At 45.4% G+C, this 20,000-nt stretch overlaps 1 protein-coding gene across 1 annotated transcript in view; it reads right to left on the bottom strand.

Annotated features, from left to right (window-relative positions):
* Window positions 1-20,000, bottom strand: part of LOC138954811 (uncharacterized) — a 26,178-nt gene that overhangs the window by 5,186 nt on the left and 992 nt on the right. Inside the window, exons 2-16 of the mRNA XM_070326581.1 lie at window positions 18,581-19,218; window positions 18,485-18,546; window positions 17,857-18,450; window positions 16,369-16,484; window positions 14,055-14,113; window positions 13,214-13,374; window positions 12,105-12,288; window positions 10,746-10,958; window positions 10,148-10,234; window positions 9,378-9,549; window positions 8,801-8,869; window positions 6,910-6,999; window positions 5,922-6,133; window positions 4,316-4,467; window positions 39-145 (exon numbers count right to left, since the gene is read on the bottom strand). Coding sequence (XP_070182682.1) covers window positions 39-145; window positions 4,316-4,467; window positions 5,922-6,133; window positions 6,910-6,999; window positions 8,801-8,869; window positions 9,378-9,549; window positions 10,148-10,234; window positions 10,746-10,958; window positions 12,105-12,288; window positions 13,214-13,374; window positions 14,055-14,113; window positions 16,369-16,484; window positions 17,857-18,450; window positions 18,485-18,546; window positions 18,581-19,218 — 2,916 coding nt within the window. The remainder of the gene's footprint in view (window positions 1-38; window positions 146-4,315; window positions 4,468-5,921; window positions 6,134-6,909; window positions 7,000-8,800; window positions 8,870-9,377; window positions 9,550-10,147; window positions 10,235-10,745; window positions 10,959-12,104; window positions 12,289-13,213; window positions 13,375-14,054; window positions 14,114-16,368; window positions 16,485-17,856; window positions 18,451-18,484; window positions 18,547-18,580; window positions 19,219-20,000) is intronic.

Raw genomic sequence — 20,000 nt, 5'->3', positions numbered from 1 at the left:
ATTCGACCATCGGGCCCCTGTCTTTGGCTGTGACTTACCCGGTCCGAGAAGTCGTGGACCAGGGCATTTCCCCTATCCTCCGCGTGCCCGGGTCTGGGGGAACGCTTGTTCGGTCGGGCGTACTCCGGGCCCGCTCTATCCCTCCCTGGCGGAAGAGAAAGCAACTGTACTAAATAGGAACCGGTTATCAATTTTTAAAAAAAATTTTAATTTAATTTTTTTACTTTAAAAAAAATATTTTTACCTCAGTTGCATTGCAGGTTGCTTCGACCCTATTTGTTTGCTTGTTTCTCGCCTCTTCATTTTTTTCTCTCAATCATCCTTCTTCATTGCCTTTTTTCCCCATTTAACTCCGAAATTCTGTTATCTTTGGTTTGTTTGTTTGTGGATTAGGCGGGCAGCATCCTTCTTCATTGGTCTTTTTACCCCCATTTAACTATAAAATTCTGTTATTTTAAACAACTACTCATGTAAGTGGTACCGGTTGTTGAATGTTGGTATGTGTCAAAGTGGAAGGAGCCTCTTATCCCATGTAAAACCCTGGACAGATATGTGGTGGTTTACATGGTAGACTGCGCGAGAAGAACGCGGTATTTACCTATTTGGAAGTCGAGTTATGTTCAACATGCGATTCGAGACAATCGAAACAGAAAGCAAAATCACCATGCTGAAAATAGTTCTGAGCTCTGAAAATAACACAGTTACCTCCCTTGTCTTGCAACATCTTTGCTAGTATAGTTGGCTCACGTAAGTGTAGCCTATGCGATGGTAAACTCTGTCTGTCTGTGCGTGTGTGTGTGTGTGTGTGTGTGTGTGTGTGTGTGTGTGTGTGTGTGTGTGTGTGTGTGTGTGTGTGATAGAAACTTTAACATTTGAAGACGTCACATTATGGCGTAAGAGGGTTAGACCACGGACCTAGACGTCACGCGAAGGAATTACTGAAAGTCTCGGTCATTGTTATTTTGAGCGGGCCGAGACTAGTTGGCAGTCGTGTCCCTGTAAGTAGGCTACACATGCAGACAGACAGATCTAGATCTAGTGTCTCGCTTTCTTGCACAGTGTCACCTATGCTTACTGTGTGTGTGTGTGTGTGTGTGTGTGTGTGTGTGTGTGTGTGTGTGTGTGTGTGTGTGTGTGTGTGTGTGTGTGTGTGTGTGTGTGTGTGTGTGTGTGTGACGGAGTGATTGAGTTTGTGTTACTGTTTGTCGATTTCTTATTTTTTTTTATTCATCAGTCAGAGTGCATTTTATACCAGTCTCCTACCAAAACGTGGATACATAGTTGTGAATTGTGCTTCATAACTCGGCTTTTATATATGCGTTTTAATATATAGTTAAGGACTTCAACATGAGCATCCTCAGAGCAGCGCGTGAGTCCATTCCCAGGGGTGCCAGGAGAGACTATAAGCCCTACTGGAGCAATGAATTGCAGGAACTGGATGATGATCTGGCAGACGCCAGAAGGGAAGCAGAAGTCAACCCGTCACAAAACAACAACATCCGCCTCCAGGAAGCCAAAGCCAAATTTCTCAAAAAGAAGCTACAGGCAAGACGGAGAAGCTGGCAAGAGAAAACAAGCTCTCTGAACCTTGAGAAGGATGGCAGAAAGCTCTGGAGGCTCACCAAGCAGTTGAATGATGAGAACACCAGCAGAGGAAAGATCACATTAGAAGAGAACGGGAAGGTGCTAACTGGAAAGCATGCTGCCAACCAATTTGCTGAAAGCTATGCAGCTGAGAGCAACCTCCATGTTAGCCCCGAGAAACAGAGAGAAGCAAGAAGAGAGAAAAGAGAGAGACCTGCCAGACAGTCGACAGTGGACGCCATGAGTCAACCACTCACACTCCACGAGCTGCACTCAGCTCTGAAAAAGTCAAAGGCGAAGAAGTCCCCTGGCCCAGACGGCATCACCAACGAGATGCTAACCCACCTTGGTAGTGCAGCAGAGAACAAGCTACTCGAGGTCTTCAACAGCAGCTGGCAAGAAGGATCGCTACCACAACTCTGGCGAGAAGCGATCATGATCCCCATCTTAAAAAAAGGGAAGGATCCAAAGAAGGCCACCAGCTATCGCCCAATCAGCCTCACCAGCTGTGTTGTGAAGACCCTGGAGAGAATTGTGAACGAGCGCCTCAGGTGGTACCTGGAATCCAGGAACCTCCTCGCCCCTGAACAAGCTGGATTCCGACAGTTCCGCAGCACTGAAGATCAGGTCACTTACCTGGCGCAAGAAGTTGAAGATGCCTTTCAGGAACAGAAGCTGGTCTTCGTCACCTGGATAGATCTTCAGAAGGCCTTTGACAAGGTCTGGAAAGATGGACTCCTTGTAAAACTGCTGAGGAAAGGCGTGTCCAGCAACATGTACCAGTGGATTCGCTCTTACCTCTATAACCGCAGGGCAAGAGTTAACGTCGACCAGACCAAAAGCAAGAAGTTCCTCCTTCGTCATGGCGTCCCTCAGGGCGGAGTCCTCTCCCCCACACTCTTCCTTCTCTTCATCGACGATCTGGTGTCTGAGATGCCCAAGGGGATCAAAGCTGCTCTCTACGCAGACGACCTTGTGATCTGGTGCAAGGAGGAGCACGCAAGTACTGCCACCTACAGAATGCAGCAAGCGGCAGATAGGCTGAACGCATGGGCAGAAGATTGGTGCGTCTCCATCAACAAGGAGAAATCCTCCACCACCCTATTCACACTGTCGCCAAAGCAGAAAGCCGGAACCATTAGGCTTGGTGGAACTCCTCTGAGAGAGGATGAAGAAGCAACGTACCTTGGTGTCACCTTTGATAGACGGCAGACCTGGAAACCACACATTGCACAGGCAGAGACAAAGGCCCGGCGCAAGCTAGCCATACTCAGGAAGCTGGCAGGTACCACCTGGGGAGCGAACGAGAAGATACTGAAGACAGTATACCAGGGAACAATCAGACCCCACCTCGAGTACGGCTCCACAGCGTGGTCAACCTCAGCCAAGACAAACCTGCAGACCCTTGACCGTGTGCAAAACCAGGCCCTCCGACTCATCACCGGTGCAATGAAATCCACGCCCATCAAGGAAATGGAGAAGCTTACCACCATCCAACCCCTCTGTCAGAGAAGAGAAGCCAAGACTATGGTACAGGCCGAGAAGCTCAAGTGCCTACCCGACCACCCCATGAAGCACAGACTGAGCAACCTCACCAAGAACCGGCTTAAACGGAGCAGTTTTGTACACGAGAGCAAGAGACTTTCTCGACAGTACAGGGAAGTCCTTCCACAGAACACTCTACCTCTGACTCAAGAAGAAGAGGAAACCCCCAAGGCAACAGAGAAACCAGGCATCCAGATCTGCACCAGTGTTCCACATGTTACCTCAGGAGTAGATCAGAATGACACAGCTCGACAGGCACTCACCTTAGCCCTGATCGACGAACAGTACCCAAAAGAGGCGTGGATCCATGTATACACCGATGGATCAGCAACTAACGCCGTGCTCAATGGAGGTGCAGGCATTCTCATCCAGTTCCCTGGGGGACATACAGCTACATCCAGCGTTGCCACTGGCAAACACTGCACAAACTATAAAGCAGAAGCAGAAGCTCTCATGCAGGCCGCCTCCTTCGTTCAGGACTCCGCAGACCCTTGCTACCAAGTTGTCTTCCTCTCGGACGCCCTTTCAGTCCTTCAGGCCCTAGAGAACGACAAACTCCCACAGCTGGCCAAAGCATTACAGATGGTCAGACAAACCAGAAGAGTTGTCCTCCAGTGGATACCAGCACACTGTGGGATACCAGGAAATGAAAGGGCAGATGAGCTGGCAAAAGAAGGAGCCGTGGAAGACCAACCTGAAAACAGTGTCAGCTTTAGTGAGCAGAAGACAATCATCAAGGCATTGATGAGACCAAGGACAAACAGAGATGACTACCACACAATGTCCAGAGAGCAGCAAGTCAACCTCATCAGGCTGCGTACTGGCCACAACAGGCTCAATGCACACATGAACCGAAAGTTCAAGCTGGCGCCATCACCAACCTGTGCCTGCGGTCAAGAGGACCAAACAGCGGAACACATCTTACAGCGATGTCCCTTACTAGATGAGGAACGAAAAGAAGTGTGGCCGTCACCAACTCCCTTGCAGACCAAACTATACGGCAGTCGACAGGAGTTGGAGAAGACGACAACATTTATCACCAGTGCTGGACTGATTGTGTAACCTCTGCGAACGCCAAGAAGAAGAAGAAGAATATATAGTTGTGCAAGATACCATTGTGTCGATCAGCACGGCATTTGGAGAGAAAATAACATCTTTGCATGCAATCAGTGTTATGTTGCAATACCTTGATAGAGAGGGTCTCTGCCATCCGGGTATGCGGGCTCTCTCGCCGGGTACCCGGGTTCTCTGGATGGGTATGCGGGCTCTCGGGTAGGGTCCGGGTACACGTTGACTGGAGCCATGGGTACGTCCTCCCGATGAGTGCTAGCGTGGGACCTGGTAACGACAATGGTTGTTGTTGGTTGTGGTTATACATTGTGTTTGTGTGGACAGACGGACAGACAGACAGACAGACAGACAGACTGACAGAAAAAAGGGAGGTAGGTATGCACATGTATGTACACACACACACACACACACACACACACACACACACACACACACACACACACACACACACACACACACACACACACACACATACATAAACGGACACTCATGCACGTTTTCTTTTTTAGTCTGTCGTTTATTCCGTTCGTCCGGTCATTCCTTCCTCTATCTGTCGAGTCATTCTTGCCTTTGGAATAACATTACAGCATCAGGACTCGTACATGTATTGTATCAAGAAAGTACTCTTTCGCGTGTGAAGGTCAAAGGAAGGGTTCGAACGCTTTTCGAGACCTATAAGCTTATCTTTCATATTTCCCCTTCTACGCGTACCTTTCTTTGTCTTGATTGTTTGTGTGTTTAATTGAGAGTTAGTTAGTTAGTTAGTTCGTCAGCTGGTTAGTTAGTTAGTTAGCAGGGCCGGACTACCGGGGGGTTATGGGGGTTGCGCAACCCCCCCCCCCCCTCTAGCCTAAACATGTACCTTACTTATTTAATTTTTTTTTATTATTATTGCTTATTTTATGCCGTTTCATGCAAGGAGCGACCATTTTCCTATCTCAGAATATGACCTACCCGTCAGCTTCAGGGGGCTTCGCCCCCTGACCCCCACAACGAGGGGGAGGGGGGGGGTGGGTTCTAGGGTTTCCGGACCCCCCCAGCCAAAAAATAAAAATATTGAATGAGGTATGCATTTCTTTATTTTACATTGAGTTTCAATTTTTGGGGTATTAATCAGTGACAAAATCTGCTGCCTGAAACTGGTAATGATCATCCTCAGAATGCACCAGATTGCACCATTTTGCATCCTTTTTTTCAAAATTTTCCGGGGGGGCATGCCCCCAGACCCCCCTAGCAAGCTAGGCGCTTCGCGCCGTCGGCTCGGCGCTTCGCGCCTTCACACCCATATCTTCACAATATACTTTTGAAAAAAACCAGTCATAAAATAAACTGATCCGCCCCTGCCGCCAGAGGGGACATCCCCCTGGGCCACCACTGGCAACCCCCCCCCCCTCCTCTTCGCCTAGTCCGGCCCTGGTTAGTTAGTTAGTGAGAGAGCGAGCAAGTGAATGAGTGAGCGAGCGATGAAGTGAGTGATCGAGTGAGCTAGCTAGCTAACCAGCCAGTCTGCAGTCAGTCAGTCTCTCAGTCACTCAGCAAGTTCGCTGGTAATTTAGCTAACTTACTGACTGATGGAGTGACTCAGAGACTGACTGGTAATTTAGGAAAGATGAAAGAAAATATATTGTGAGTGGAGGATGCATGTTATTCATTAAAAGCCCCACAATGATGTGCTTGGCAAAAAAGAAAAAGAAAAAAAAAGGTAATTTAGTTAGTTCTACCTTTCAGAGTAGCGAGTGGCAGAGTGTCTTCGCTGCTTTCTATCCTCGTGGCCGTAGTGTGCCTGTTCCTCTGCACGTCTGACGTCATCGTGACGCGGGAACCCCGATAGCTCATCGGGATCGGCAGCAGCCAGAGGGTTGAGTCGACTGAAGTTGCTCATGTCGGAGAAACGAGAATGTGGAAGTTCGCCTGACGGCTGGTACATGTAAGTCTGAAAATATGTAGACGAGGAAAACGTTTTAGGGTTAAGTTGGGGTTTTTTAAATAAAAAAGGAGTAAAAAAAAAAACACACACGTTTGTGTGAAGAACAAAAATGTGGTTGATATCTGATTCCAATAAAAAATTTTTTAAAAAACCCATCTGTGTACATGACAACGCACACGCGCATACATACAGGCATTTAAATGCTTTCGCAATCGCAGCACAAACAGACACACAAAAAACACACAGACACACAGGGTGTGACCCCCCACCCCCTCCCCCACCCCGCACACACACACGCAGACAGACAGACAGACACACATACAGACACACAGACAGACACACACACACACTGACAGACACACACACATACACACACATACACACACACAAACACACACACACACATACTAAACACGCACACACATTCACACACACGTACACACAAACCAAACAGTAATTTCCTTGCCCTTTGACGTCAAAAGCGAAACAGAGTTCGAGAAGACGTCATAATGCGAATAATGACGACACGCAAACATTCTACCGCTTCTCTTGCATGTCTTCAAGAAACTGACAAAGAATTTTGAAAACGAATTTTGTTTCGGTGACTTCGAGATATCAGCTGGAGAAAATCCCTTGTAACAAAATGTCATCACTAGGCTGTGCATGCCTCGGTGTCCGATATCTTTAAATAAAAATGTCCCACGGCTTCCGTCATCAAGAATCCTCATGTCATCTGGAATCCTTTTGTCCGCAAGACTACTGACGTCATCAAGAATACTTACGTCATCATCAATGGTGCTGTACACGCGCTCTCTCTGGCCGCTGAGATGGCTGTACTGACTCATCTTGGAATGTGATCGACCATGGTGAACCTGGAAACGTAAAGTCAAAGCATGAAATTTGCTCAAACCAAATTTTTCGATTAAACACTGGCTTTTCCTTCTGTTTAACTGTTAACCATATGAGGTCAGAGTCCGACTAAAACTCATGTATATCTGGTCGGCTAGCCGAGACTACGAAAAAGTGCATGTTTGTGTGCAATTAATCGTAACAAATCAAAGGACTTCTTACTAAAAATCGATCGAATCGATACATAACTGTTATTTGTATTCTTTTACCAAAATATGACATTTTACACAGATACGCTAGCACGGTCTCGGAGGAACACTGATTGTCTCGATGTGTGTAAAATGTTATACTTTGGTCCAAATTACAAATAACGTATACTAAATTTAAAGGTTGACGACATGCCCCTGTTCTTCTCGTCTGGGGAAGACGCCTACGTTACTCGTCAGAGTTGTTGGCATCGAAAGAAAGCCTCAATCGCTAAGGACGCAAAACTGAGCCACACTGTCCGTCAAAACACAAGCGCCCTCGCCCACCCCCCCCCCCCCCCCCCCGTGTAAATGAATAATTACGGTGTCGTATTTAGTGGTACCTCTTACTCAAGGCCTCATAAAGTCTAAGACAATGACAGAGAGAGGTGGTCATAAGGGAGGTCAATTTATTGATACTATCAGGGCTCCCCATAGCGCGCCTCCCTGCGTCCTATACGCACTAGAAGGCGAAAACACGTATTAGAAATATATGGAGGGGGTCCCTGGACGCACTGGATTTTAAAAGAGCGGGTCCTAGGACGCACTAAATTTCCTTTATCGTGCGTACCGTAGATACCATTTTCAGAATGAAATCGACATTTCGCAGTACACTATACGTGACCACAATGTTTTATAAGTACACTGGGACTCTTCGGCTTTTGGACCCTTGGCACTCTCTAAAATACTGCAGTGGGGGTCTATGGACCCTCTAAAATTTAAAAATGGGCGTCCCGGGACGCACTAGGAGGGGCGTCCGTGGGGAGCCCTGACAATGAAGCAAACATGTGAGAAAAATGATGTCGGATAGTATTTGTTTGTTTGTTTGTTTGTTTGTTTGCTTTACGCCCAGCCGACCACGAAGGGCCATATCAGGGCGGTGCTGCTTTGGCATATAACGTGCGCCATACACAAGACAGAAGTCGCAGCACAGGCTTCATGTCTCACCCAGTCACATTATTCTGACACCGGACCACCCAGTCCTAGTACTAACCCCATAATGCCAGACGCCAGGCGGAGCAGCCACTAGATTGCCAATTTTAAAGTCTTAGGTATGACCCGGCCGGGGTTCGAACCCACGACCTCCCGATCACGGGGCGGACGCCTTACCACTAGGCCAACCGTGCCGGTTTCATCGGATAGTATGGGGAGTCTTATATTGGAGGGTCTCAAAAGAGAAGCTCCACTGTACAGAACAAAATCGCAATTTTAGTTTGTGTTTGAATCTGTTGCATCTCTTTCCACAGTGCTTTAAACAAGGTACTTTTGAATTTGAGAGTATACTAATCTAATAAGAGCGTGGATTTTTATCGTAAATTCTTATCGCCCAAAACCTAGTTTGAAATATGTCCCTTAAAATGTTGGTCATTTTTTAAGCTAATATCCATCTATCGAGCTCGAAATCGACCATGGTTCAACGTTTCAAATGATAGATATACCTGGTTACTGATATCGCGAAATCAAACTGGAATGAGAACGTCGTATTGACCGAAGTCTCGAACGGTTTTCCCACTTAAAACCTCTTTCGCAGGGTAACGATTATACAAATTAAAATAACCACTGCAGTTTGCACACTTACCATTGCAGTTTCATCCCGAAACGATTCGTAGGTCGGATTTTTGAATGCCTGTGAGGCTTCTGATTCCGGCTGTAAACACACAAAAAGGAAACATTTGTCTGGTTTCGCTTCATAACATCGTAAATGCAAAGCATTACTTTTGGCGCAAATAAAAATAAATTAAAGTGGAACACTGTGGATGTATCATCACAAAATGTTACCATTCTGTTGGTGGCCAATGTACACGCATCAATATTATAGATGTATGTAATACCAAAGCAAAACACACACAGACACAGACACAGACACAGACACACACACACACACACACACACACACACACACACACACACACACAGAGAGACATACACACACACAGACACGCAGACACAGAGACACACACACACTCACACAAACACACACACACACACACACACACACACACACACACACACACACACACACACACACACACACACACACACACACACACACACACACACACGGAAACCAGAGTGTACTTTCACCACTTCACTTACATACACAGGGAACATTGGGTATGTACAATCAAAGGGTGTATTTTCATCACTGTACTCACAATTTCATACACATGGCGTTCCTTGACCACTCTGTACAAGCGGCCATCCTCGCCGTAGCGCATCTGGCCAGAGGGAGGAGGGGTCAGCCGGCCGTTCGGGCTTCGCGTCTCTGCTGACCGATCAAGAGTCTCCATGGGTAGACCCGAGTTCTGGCGCATGAAGGTCGCATCACTGCTGGGCAATAAAGACAGATTCCTTTTAGTTATCGTCTGTCAATGTTTATATATACGAAGACAAAGTGTGTGGCATCCTCTCGGAGTTAAAGAATGTGGACATTAGTGTTGATGCACCAAGAACAACAGAAATAAAAAACAAACAACAGTACAGAAAATAACGACGACGAACCCCACGACTATCATAACAAACAACAAGAGCAGGAAAGGCGGGGACGGGCAAAGTGCGCTGGACAGTTGTAAATAAATTGCGTGTAGCTTAATGCAACTTGGCTTGTTACGGTTTTCACCACCGCCACCAGCACCCCAACGACGACCACCACCATCGCCACATCAACAATAACAACAGCAACAAAAACACCATCAATAACAACAGCAGAAATAGCAGCAACAACAAGAACAACAACAAAGCAACAAGAACGACGTCGACGACAACCAGGACATCAACAACAACGACAACAACCACAATAACAACAACGACGACAACAACCACAACCACCACCACCACCACAACCACCAAAACAACAACAACAACAACAACAGGAAAGGGGAGGGAAGGACAACAGGGGAGGTAACACGCGTATTGCTTGTCGTACCTTTGCTGGTTACGATAGAGGTGTTTAGAAGATGACGGTGTTCCCGCTACGATACCGTTCACACCTCCAATAGATTGGAAAGACACTCTGAAAAACAACAACTTTTATTCATGAAAACACTTAAAATGGCATCGATATTTCTTGAGCCACACACATTTAAAATGTCCGCTATCATGTAAAGTAGCTCTACGACGGTCTTATATTCGCGTTAAGGAAAAGTGATGGGTCAAAACACTGCACCATCGAGAGACGCAGACACGCAAAGTATCTATATAGTAATGAACTCAAACTCGTAACTGGCCGGTACCAACAAATATTGTCACATTTCCAAAACGTTGGTCGATTTCTGTCGCACAAGAATGATTTTTTTCATTGAAAGAAAAAGAAAATCGAGAAATCAACACCAAGATAAACAGTTTTATTGAAACTATCTGACTTTCTAACTTTGTAAATGACTTAACCTAACTAAATACCAACCTACTTACTAAATAAATACAAACAATCAACTGAATACCGACCTCTTCTGTTTCATTAACAGCTGTCAAAGTGCTTGATTTTGCTAATGGTTCATTTCATTAATGAGGTACATGTAACATACTCGGACTTAGCATCGTCTTCATGCAGTTTATGGCCGTGCCCACGTCTGCGCCGCCGGAAGCACGTGACCACCAGCGCGACAGTGAGAACGAAAACGAGGCCGCCCCCAAGGCCCGCAGCAATGGCGATGATCTTGTCCGAAGACATCTTCAGCTTTTCCGCTTTTTCTTCACACTTCTCACCCCCGTAGACGTATTGCTCGTCGGTTGGGCACCTGGAAGGCACAGTCAAACAGATATGATGTGTCAAAAGTGTAAAGATTGAAAACTGCGAAAGTAATTATAATAATATTTCGGATGAGACGAAAAACCGAGGTCCCTTCGTGTACACTACATTGGGGTGTGCACGTTAAAGATCCCACGATTGACAAAAGGGTCTTTCCTGGCAAAATTGTATAGGCATAGATAAAAATGTCCACCAAATACCCGTGTGACTTGGAATAAAGGCCGTGAAAGGTGAATGCTCGCCCTAATAGGCTTGAGGTTTGCTGGCCGATGTGAATGCGTGATATATTGTGTAAAAAATTCCATCTCACACGGCAGAAATTAATATGTAAAGCGCTTAGAGAACGTCAAGCGCTATATAAATCTCCCCATACAATACAATAATGTTATATGTGTTACTATTGTCTTGAATGTCTTAAAACTCCTCTTCTTAACGGTGCGTTTTTAGATCATTGGCAGACATGTTTGGATGTATCGCAGAAAATTGTCTAGATCAAGGTACCATTTCAATGGACAATAAAGTTTTTGTTATTGTTATTGTCTGTTGTTGTTAAGAATTACCCCGAACGTTTTCAGATTCAGTTTTCGGAACAGACGAACTCTGGAAATAACTGTTGGGTTTGTATGGGTTGTGACAGAGTGAATACTGTTGCTTTTAGTGAGGCAAGCTTTCAACGCGGGCTCCTTGTTCACGTGTTGCAGACACACCCCTCGCTAGTGACTGTACTATTGTGACACGGGAGGCTACCGCTCCTTTCACAGCAGACTCTGCACCCGAGTTGTTGGCCTTTAAAAGTCAACACCAGTGGATTGTAGAATTCTGTTTGTGATGGGGTCTGGTGGTTTCCGATTGTCTGTATGTTCATGGAAACCTTCGGGTTTGCATAACAGTTTTTATAGGGCTAAGAAATTAGCCCTAAAATGTTCAATCCTGTTTGATTGCACTTCGCTTCCCGGGGTGATCGTAGTGTTTCGGCACTCGGTTATACTATAATGTCACGTGGGACAGTTTGACTCAATAAAAGCAAAAGTATTCACTCTTTTACAAACCATACAAAACCGGCAAAGTTATTTCCGAACATCGTCTATTCCATGGATTTTTTCCGTTGATCTGGCCCTGTGAGCTATATGGGTACCTGCAGTAGGGCTTTCCAGCATTGTCCAGCAAGCAGTGTCCTTGGGCGTTACACTGGAAGGAATGACAGGGGCTGGTGCACGTGACTCCACTCTTGTCCTCCCACGGTGAGCAGCTCCAGAACTTCTCGCACGCACTATCCAGCTTACAGGGATCCTCCTGTACCCCTGCCAGGAACCGTTTCGCTGAAAGGAATGAAAAAACAAACTAAAACGGTATTTAAAAAAAACATTTTTTTTTTTTTGCTGTTTATTTTTGTTATAATTAATTAACCTCAGTTCCATGCAGGGCGCTCTGATAATGTCAAGTTGAAATCTAGAATAAAGATAAATAAATGATATAAAAAAAGAACTGTCGGTGAGCCCCAACATTATTTACTATGACATAACCCCCCTACACACACACATACACACACACACACAAACACACACACACACACACACACACACACACACACACACACACACACACACACACACACACACACACACACACATACACAAACAACAACAAAACACACTCAGTTTTTAGCCGATGAAGGCTTCACATTGTAGAATTTAAGATTAATTTTTTTGTGTTTTTGTCACGGCAAGCGAAGATCTCTTTTTAACTTTGAAGAAAATACCCAAAAGTGGTGTCTGTCGTTGCTAAGTATTATAAGTTCATACGTATTATCCATAAAGATACATCTTCTCTTGTGGAATGTATTCATCAAAATACACAACCTGCACAGAAAGAAGCCAGGCTTGTCATTTTCGGGTTTTGTCAAAATAGAATGATGCTCGCCTCTCACGTAAAAGCGAAGACAAACATGTAGTGTTTTACGATCGTTGGCCCAAGAATCATACATTATTTACGTTCTATAATGTAACCTAAATAGCTGCTATTTGGAGGATTTAAGTCACTCATTCATACGGATGATTGTTATTCTCTGAAATTCTGATAAACAAACTGAAGTAAGCGCTCTAAATTATTCTCTGAAGTGTGGGAATGAGGCCGCATAACTCTCACTTAGTCTTGTTGCTCATGTCGGCTATATTCAATGCGATTACGTCCCTTTTTTCTCTCCATCAGTGACCAGAGAAGATGGATAAATATGGAATGACTCACCAGTTTCAACCTGGTACTCGAATGTTTTGTTCACATAATCTTCATCAACGCTGTCCAGTTTAGACAGGCGATCCTTCAAATCTTCATAGCGGCTGTCATCAAGATTTCCAACTGTGTCGAGCGAGTATTTGACCTTGTAGTCCACCCCAATGCTTCCGTTCCTAGCAGCATAATAGAAATAAAGAAACACACACAAACACATTGGGACAGACAGACGCACGGACGGATGGACGGACGGACGGACGGACACACAGACGCATACACACACACGCACGCACGCACGCACGCACGCACGCACGCACGCGCACACACACACACACACACACACACACACACACACGCGCGCGCGCGCGCGCACAAGCACACACATGCAGTAGTGTATTTTACCTTCACACATTGTGTTTGACACAGTCATGACAACAGTGATTGACAATTGCTACATCGTTATCACTCATTTCTCTGAAACATTATTTTTTTTCTTCCTCTCTGAGATGACTAAAACGAGTAGAGGTGGGCGGCGGGGGGGGGGGGGGGATTTCCAAAATAGGGGTTGTGGGAACGGTTTTTTGGGGGGCACCTCTTCAGTTTTTGCATCACAGCAACTTACTGGCGTTGAGTATTACTTCGGTTACTTACTTTTTGCGTGAATCAATGTGAATGAGAGCATGAGGCAATTAAGTTGCAAGACGCGTAGTTTTACTAAATATAAATTCAGTACGAAGGGCAGTTAGTAATAAGCGGCGTTTTACCTCACTACTGATGTCAATGTATGCAGCAAATTAATGCACTATTCAAAACGTTATGTGAAATGTTTATTCAGAGTTGCAAAAAGCACATTTACCAAAACCCTGAGATGGAGATGGACTTGGATCCAGTTGCATTCTCGAAAACGGCGTTCAGCTGCAACACAGAAGTCCTGGAAATGCACACTGTCATTTGACTAACTACAGCCTTATTTTCGATCAATTAATTAATTAATCAAGCAAGCAAGATCCTTCCAACCATCCATCCATCCATCCAACCAAACAGCCAATCAATATGTCACACACTAACTCAAACCCAATCACTCTCTCACTCACTCACTCAATCACACACTCGCTCAAAATTCCAAGCTGACATCATGCAGTTAATTATTCAAATAATGTGCCTAATTATTGCAAAAGTAGTATTTGATTGCATTACAAACTCTTACTTGTTTTACCGGTTTATACACAATGAGTATCAAACGAAAGCTAGAAAAACAGCGCTAGAAAATTGAAGAACTTGTTCCTGGAACAGAGAATATGACGATAAATCTTTATTTCCGAAAGTTATGGTAGAAGCATACGTATGTCGTTGTTGTGGTTGTTGTTGTTGTGTTGTTGTTGTGTTGTTGTTGTTGTTGTTGTTGTTTTTATCGATACCTCGCCCTGAGAAGGTCTACTCCAAATTATATGAATATAACACAAAGACACACGCATACACAAAACATACATAAGAACAGAGACACACGAACCACGTAATAACGGTGACCGTATATACCAATCATTTTAGTTACTATCCCTTTAAAGACAGGCCTTCCCATGTGAACAATTCGGATCACCATCTCAGATATGTCGAGGCTTTTGGGTATTAAGACCCTCTCTCCGTTTGACCACATACCAAAAAATTAACTGCCTTGCTGCTTTGTGTTCAGGGTTGGGCACTTTCTTTTATGAATGAATTTCGTGTCAAACTGTCAGTCAGCTTCTTCTTTTTCTTTTTCTTCTTCTTCTTCAGGGTTCGATGCTGGTTGTGTCTATATCCGTTGCTTTGATGTCATTGGTGCTGCCCCACAGCTTGGTGTCCATCGTTATCCCCGTGGGCCAGACTTGTTCCCTCTTTTTGCAGTGGAGTTGGCAGGTCTGCAGGAAATGCTGCGGTGTCTGTTCGGCCTCTCCACAGTCGCACAGGGCCGACTGTCTGATGCCTATTCTTTATAGGTGACTGTTCAGTCCGCAGTGGCCTTTCCGGAGGCGGAAGACAATAGTCTGCTCGTGACGAGTGAGCTGATGGAGGACATCTTCGTGTGGATTGTATTCATTGTTTTTCTTTTTGAAGTTGGGTTTTTGTCTGTTTTGGATTAGGGTCCTGGATTAGCAGCTCAGTTTTGCTGCCCTCCTTTGTCAGCTGATCCGCCACTTCGTTGCCCACAATTCCTGTGTGCACAGAAATCTACTGCCGAACAAGCGTTGCGGTTTGGGCCAATGTGTTGATGTTGTTCATCAGGGGTTCCAAGGTTGAGTCTGGATTACCCGAAGACAAGGCCTGGAGCGCCGACAAGGAGTCAGAGAAGAAGACAGCTTTTCTTGGGGTGATTTTTCCACTGCAGGACTGTCTCTGTGGTTTTTTGAGGGCCAGAACGTCAGCCTTGTCGTTGAAGCACAATCTCCCTCCGGGTGCTGACACAGAGACTGGAGGCAGGCCTGGTTTCTTGATGAATACGCCACACCCTTCATTTCTTGTGGCGTCTTCAGCTGATCAGTCGGTAAAGATGTGCCAGTCAACAAAATTCATTCATCGTAATATTCTAACGTTTCACTGGGCAGTGCATGTTGGATATACATGTGTTGATGACAGTAGATGGATGGTCTTATCTAACGTTTCACTGGGCAGTGCATGTTGGATATACATGTGTCCATGACAGTAGATGGATGGTCTTATCTAACGTTTCACTGGGCAGTGCATGTTGGATATACATGTGTTCATGACAGTAGATGGATGGTCTTATCTAACGTTTCACTGGGCAGTGCATGTTGGATATACATGTGTCCATGACAGTAGATGGATGGTCTTATCTAACGTTTCACTGGGCAGTGCATGTTGGATATACATGTGTCCATGACAGTAGATGGATGGTCTTATCTAACGTTTCACTGGGCAGTGCATGTTGGATATACATGTGTTCATGACAGTAGATGGATGGTCTTATCTAACGTTTCACTGGGCAGTGCATGTTGGATATACATGTGTCCATGACAGTAGATGGATGGTCTTATCCCACGTGAAAGCCAGGACACATCTGAGATGGTGACCCGATTCATCTAGACGTGAAGGTCTGTTTCTACAAAGTGAACTATCCGTCTTTCTCACTAAGATACATACATGTGTTCTTATGACCTCATATTGTTTCTCACCATGTCACGATACTTGTCCGAACGGTTTTGGTATTCCTCTGACTTCTTGTCGCGGAGCTCTTCGATGAATATGTCCTGGAATTTGATTGTGAAGGGTACGTCCACAGTCAGCTGGTCTGAAAAACACACCCAAAAAGCACATTTTGGTCAAAATTCGAGCCTGAAAATATGGTGGACCCATACCCGTGCTTCCAATTGCGTGCAAGACTGCGAAGCTTCATGTTAGCACAGCCTACAGCAGAAAGGAACAGAACAGATCTTAGAAACTTCATATGCTTCCAGGGTTTGATGATCTTTATACAGGGACCAAGGCTTGTTGATCTGGATCAAATTTCAAGGTGACATGAGGGTCGAGTTCAGGCCGAAAGGTAGAACATTTTTATTTTCTTAAAGGTTCATGGGGTTAGAGCAGCAGTAACATTGTTTCTGATTCACATTAGTACATATGACGAGGGTGGCTCCCATTAGTATTTGCTCTCCTTAACTCTTTCTTTTCTTCGTTTTACTATTCTTCAAAAATAATAAAGATAACAAAATAATAGAATGAATAAAGATGGCAAAAAGCGGAAATGCATAATGCATCATGGGTCCTCTGCCTATACATTCAGACCTCGACACAGGAGAAAACATCGTACTTACTCTCCACATTTCTGTGGTGTAGAAGTCATCCTTATCATAAAATTATGACCAGACATGTTCAATACGCAGCATTTTATAAATAAAGGCATAATGAAGAGATTAAACAAGTCGCGTGAAGCGATATAAAAACATTTAGTCAAGCTGTCGGGCTCAAAGTAAAAGATAAACATCAAAACACAGTCATCGCCGAGACAATAATTATTAAGATAGTCTCGATTAACCACGCCCAAAGAAGACGGGTCACGCTTGTCTCCGCGTAGCGTACGAACGCAGTAACTTAACCTTAACTTAACCTATTTTCTGTAATTTTGAGCACATTTTTAAAGTAAACATGTCATATGTTTATATTTTAGAATTCAGGAAAAATTGAGGAATACGATGCAATCATTTTTTAATGTTAGTGAAAATTTGATTTTAATGACAACTTTCATGAGCAAACTAACAAAATTCAATCCCATAATCCAGACTTCGTCATAAATTGATTTACCAAAATTTCAATCAAAATCACAGCGTGACAGTGCTGCCTTAAACTATCACAAAAAGCCGGATATGACGTCATCAAAGACATTTATCAAAATATATTTATATATTTGGGGATATCATACCCAGGAACTCTCATGTTTAATTTCATGAAGATCGGTCCAGTAGTTTTCTCTGAATCGCTCTACACACACATACACACACACACATACACATACACACACACACACACATACACACACACACACACACACACTCACACACACACTCACACACACCACCACCCTCGTCTCGATTTCCCGTCTAAGTTAAAACATTTAGTCAAAACTTGACTCAATGCAAAAAAAAAACTTGGAGACTCTGACTCACCAAGCGTCTTGTTCACGATGCCAGAAGACTGCGCTGTCTTGCCAGTATCTCGCGGGACTTTTGTTGACGTTTCGACTGTAGGTCTTGTGGCTCGATCTGCTGGTTTTGTAGCTGCTGCTGGGTGTGTAACTGCTGCTGGTTGTGTAGCTGCTGCTGGTTGTGTAGCTGCTGGGTGTGTAGCTACTGCTGGTTTTGTAGCTGCTGCTGGGTGTGTAACTGCTGCTGGGTGTGTAGCTGCTGCTGGTTTTGTAGCTGCTGGGTGTGTAGCTACTGCTGGTTTTGTAGCTGCTGCTGGGTGTGTAACTGCTGCTGGTTGTGTAGCTGCTGCTGGTTGTGTAGCTGCTGGGTGTGTAGCTACTGCTGGTTTTGTAGCTGCTGCTGGGTGTGTAACTGCTGCTGGTTGTGTAGCTGCTGGGTGTGTAGCTGCTGCTGGGTGTGTAGCTGCTGCTGGGTGTGTAGCTGCTGGGTGTGTAGCTACTGCTGGTTTTGTAGCTGCTGCTGGGTGTGTAACTGCTGCTGGGTGTGTAGCTGCTGCTGGGTGTGTAGCTGCTGGGTGTGTAGCTGCTGGGTGTGTAGCTGCTGCTGGTTGTGTAGCTGCTGGGTGTGTAGCTGCTGCTGGGTGTGTAACTGCTGCTGGGTGTGTAGCTGCTGGGTGTGTAACTGCTGGGTGTGTAGCTGCTGGGTGTGTAGCTGCTGGGTGTGTAGCTGCTGCAGGGTGTGTAACTGCTGGGTGTGTAGCTGCTGCAGGGTGTGTAGCTGCTGGGTGTGTAGCTGCTGGGTGTGTAGCTGCTGGGTGTGTAACTGCTGGGTGTGTAGCTGCTGCAGGGTGTGTAACTGCTGCTGGTTGTGTAACTGCTGCTGGGTGTGTAGCTGCTGGGTGTGTAGCTGCTGGGTGTGTAACTGCTGCTGGTTGTGTAGCTGCTGCTGGGTGTGTAGCTGCTGCTGGGTGTGTAGCTGCTGGGTGTGTAGCTGCTGCTGGGTGTGTAGCTGCTGGGTGTGTAGCTGCTGCTGGGTGTGTAGCTGCTGGGTGTGTAGCTGCTGCAGGGTGTGTAACTGCTGCTGGTTGTGTAGCTGCTGGGTGTGTAGCTGCTGCTGGGTGTGTAGCTGCTGGGTGTGTAGCTGCTGCTGGGTGTGTAACTGCTGGGTGTGTAGCTGCTGCTGGGTGTGTAACTGCTGGGTGTTTAGCTGCTGGGTGTGTAACTGCTGGGTGTGTAGCTGCTGGGTGTGTAACTGCTGGGTGTGTAACTGCTGCTGGGTGTGTAACTGCTGGGTGTGTAGCTGCTGGGTGTGTAACTGCTGGTTGTGTAGCTGCTGGGTGTGTAGCTGCTGGGTGTGTAACTGCTGCTGGTTGGGTAACTGCTGCTGGTTGTGTACATTGTACGCAGAACATGATAATGAACACCAGTTTACAGTTTCCTAGTTTTCCTTCCATCGTTGGTAACCTTGTTCCCTGGTTTTCACCCCTCCGTCGATAATCCGATATGTGTTTGATGGACGTTGATACGGACAACAAGCTAAACTATGTCCAAACCAGAAATACGAAGACAATAAGTCGAGCGGTACTCCTTCACCGGCCAAAAACGCACACTCACTGTACGCTGAAGACCCGATAAACACACAGTCCGGTTGAAAAAATACTGATAACGATAGTGAGTCAACTGGAGTCACACAATAGAGTCGCATGCTATCTCTTTGTTGCCCTGCAGTCACATCCTGTACCTCGTCGGCAAAACTGCTACAAATGGTTTGATATTACGCTATAAGTCTTCTTGGCGAAAGTGTGTCCGTGACTTATTCGGACTGGTTACTCCTTCATCTCGTGAGATAGTCTTAGCTGAGCTAGTTTATTTACTTAACTATAATCATTGAAATCCACGCTCCCAGGTCAGTTATCAGTCCGGGGCTGTTTGGTGTGCCGCTTATCACAATTCGACAACTGGGCGTTTAACTATACACCCATTCTTAAAGGCACAGGCCTTCTCGCTGTCTGTTCTGGTCAAGCTTCAACATTGAACAAGATCATCTCTCTACTTGGTCACATACCAACATTCAAGAGCCTAGGTCCTTTCTGTGCAGATCCATTGGACATTTAAAAAAATAAAGAAATGTCCACATGTTTCAATCTTTTTCTAAATTGAAAAACA

This window comes from Littorina saxatilis, linkage group LG2 (assembly GCF_037325665.1).
Source record: "Littorina saxatilis isolate snail1 linkage group LG2, US_GU_Lsax_2.0, whole genome shotgun sequence".
Lineage (NCBI taxonomy): Eukaryota > Metazoa > Mollusca > Gastropoda > Littorinimorpha > Littorinidae > Littorina > Littorina saxatilis.
This window is presented reverse-complemented; position numbering and strand designations above follow the sequence as displayed.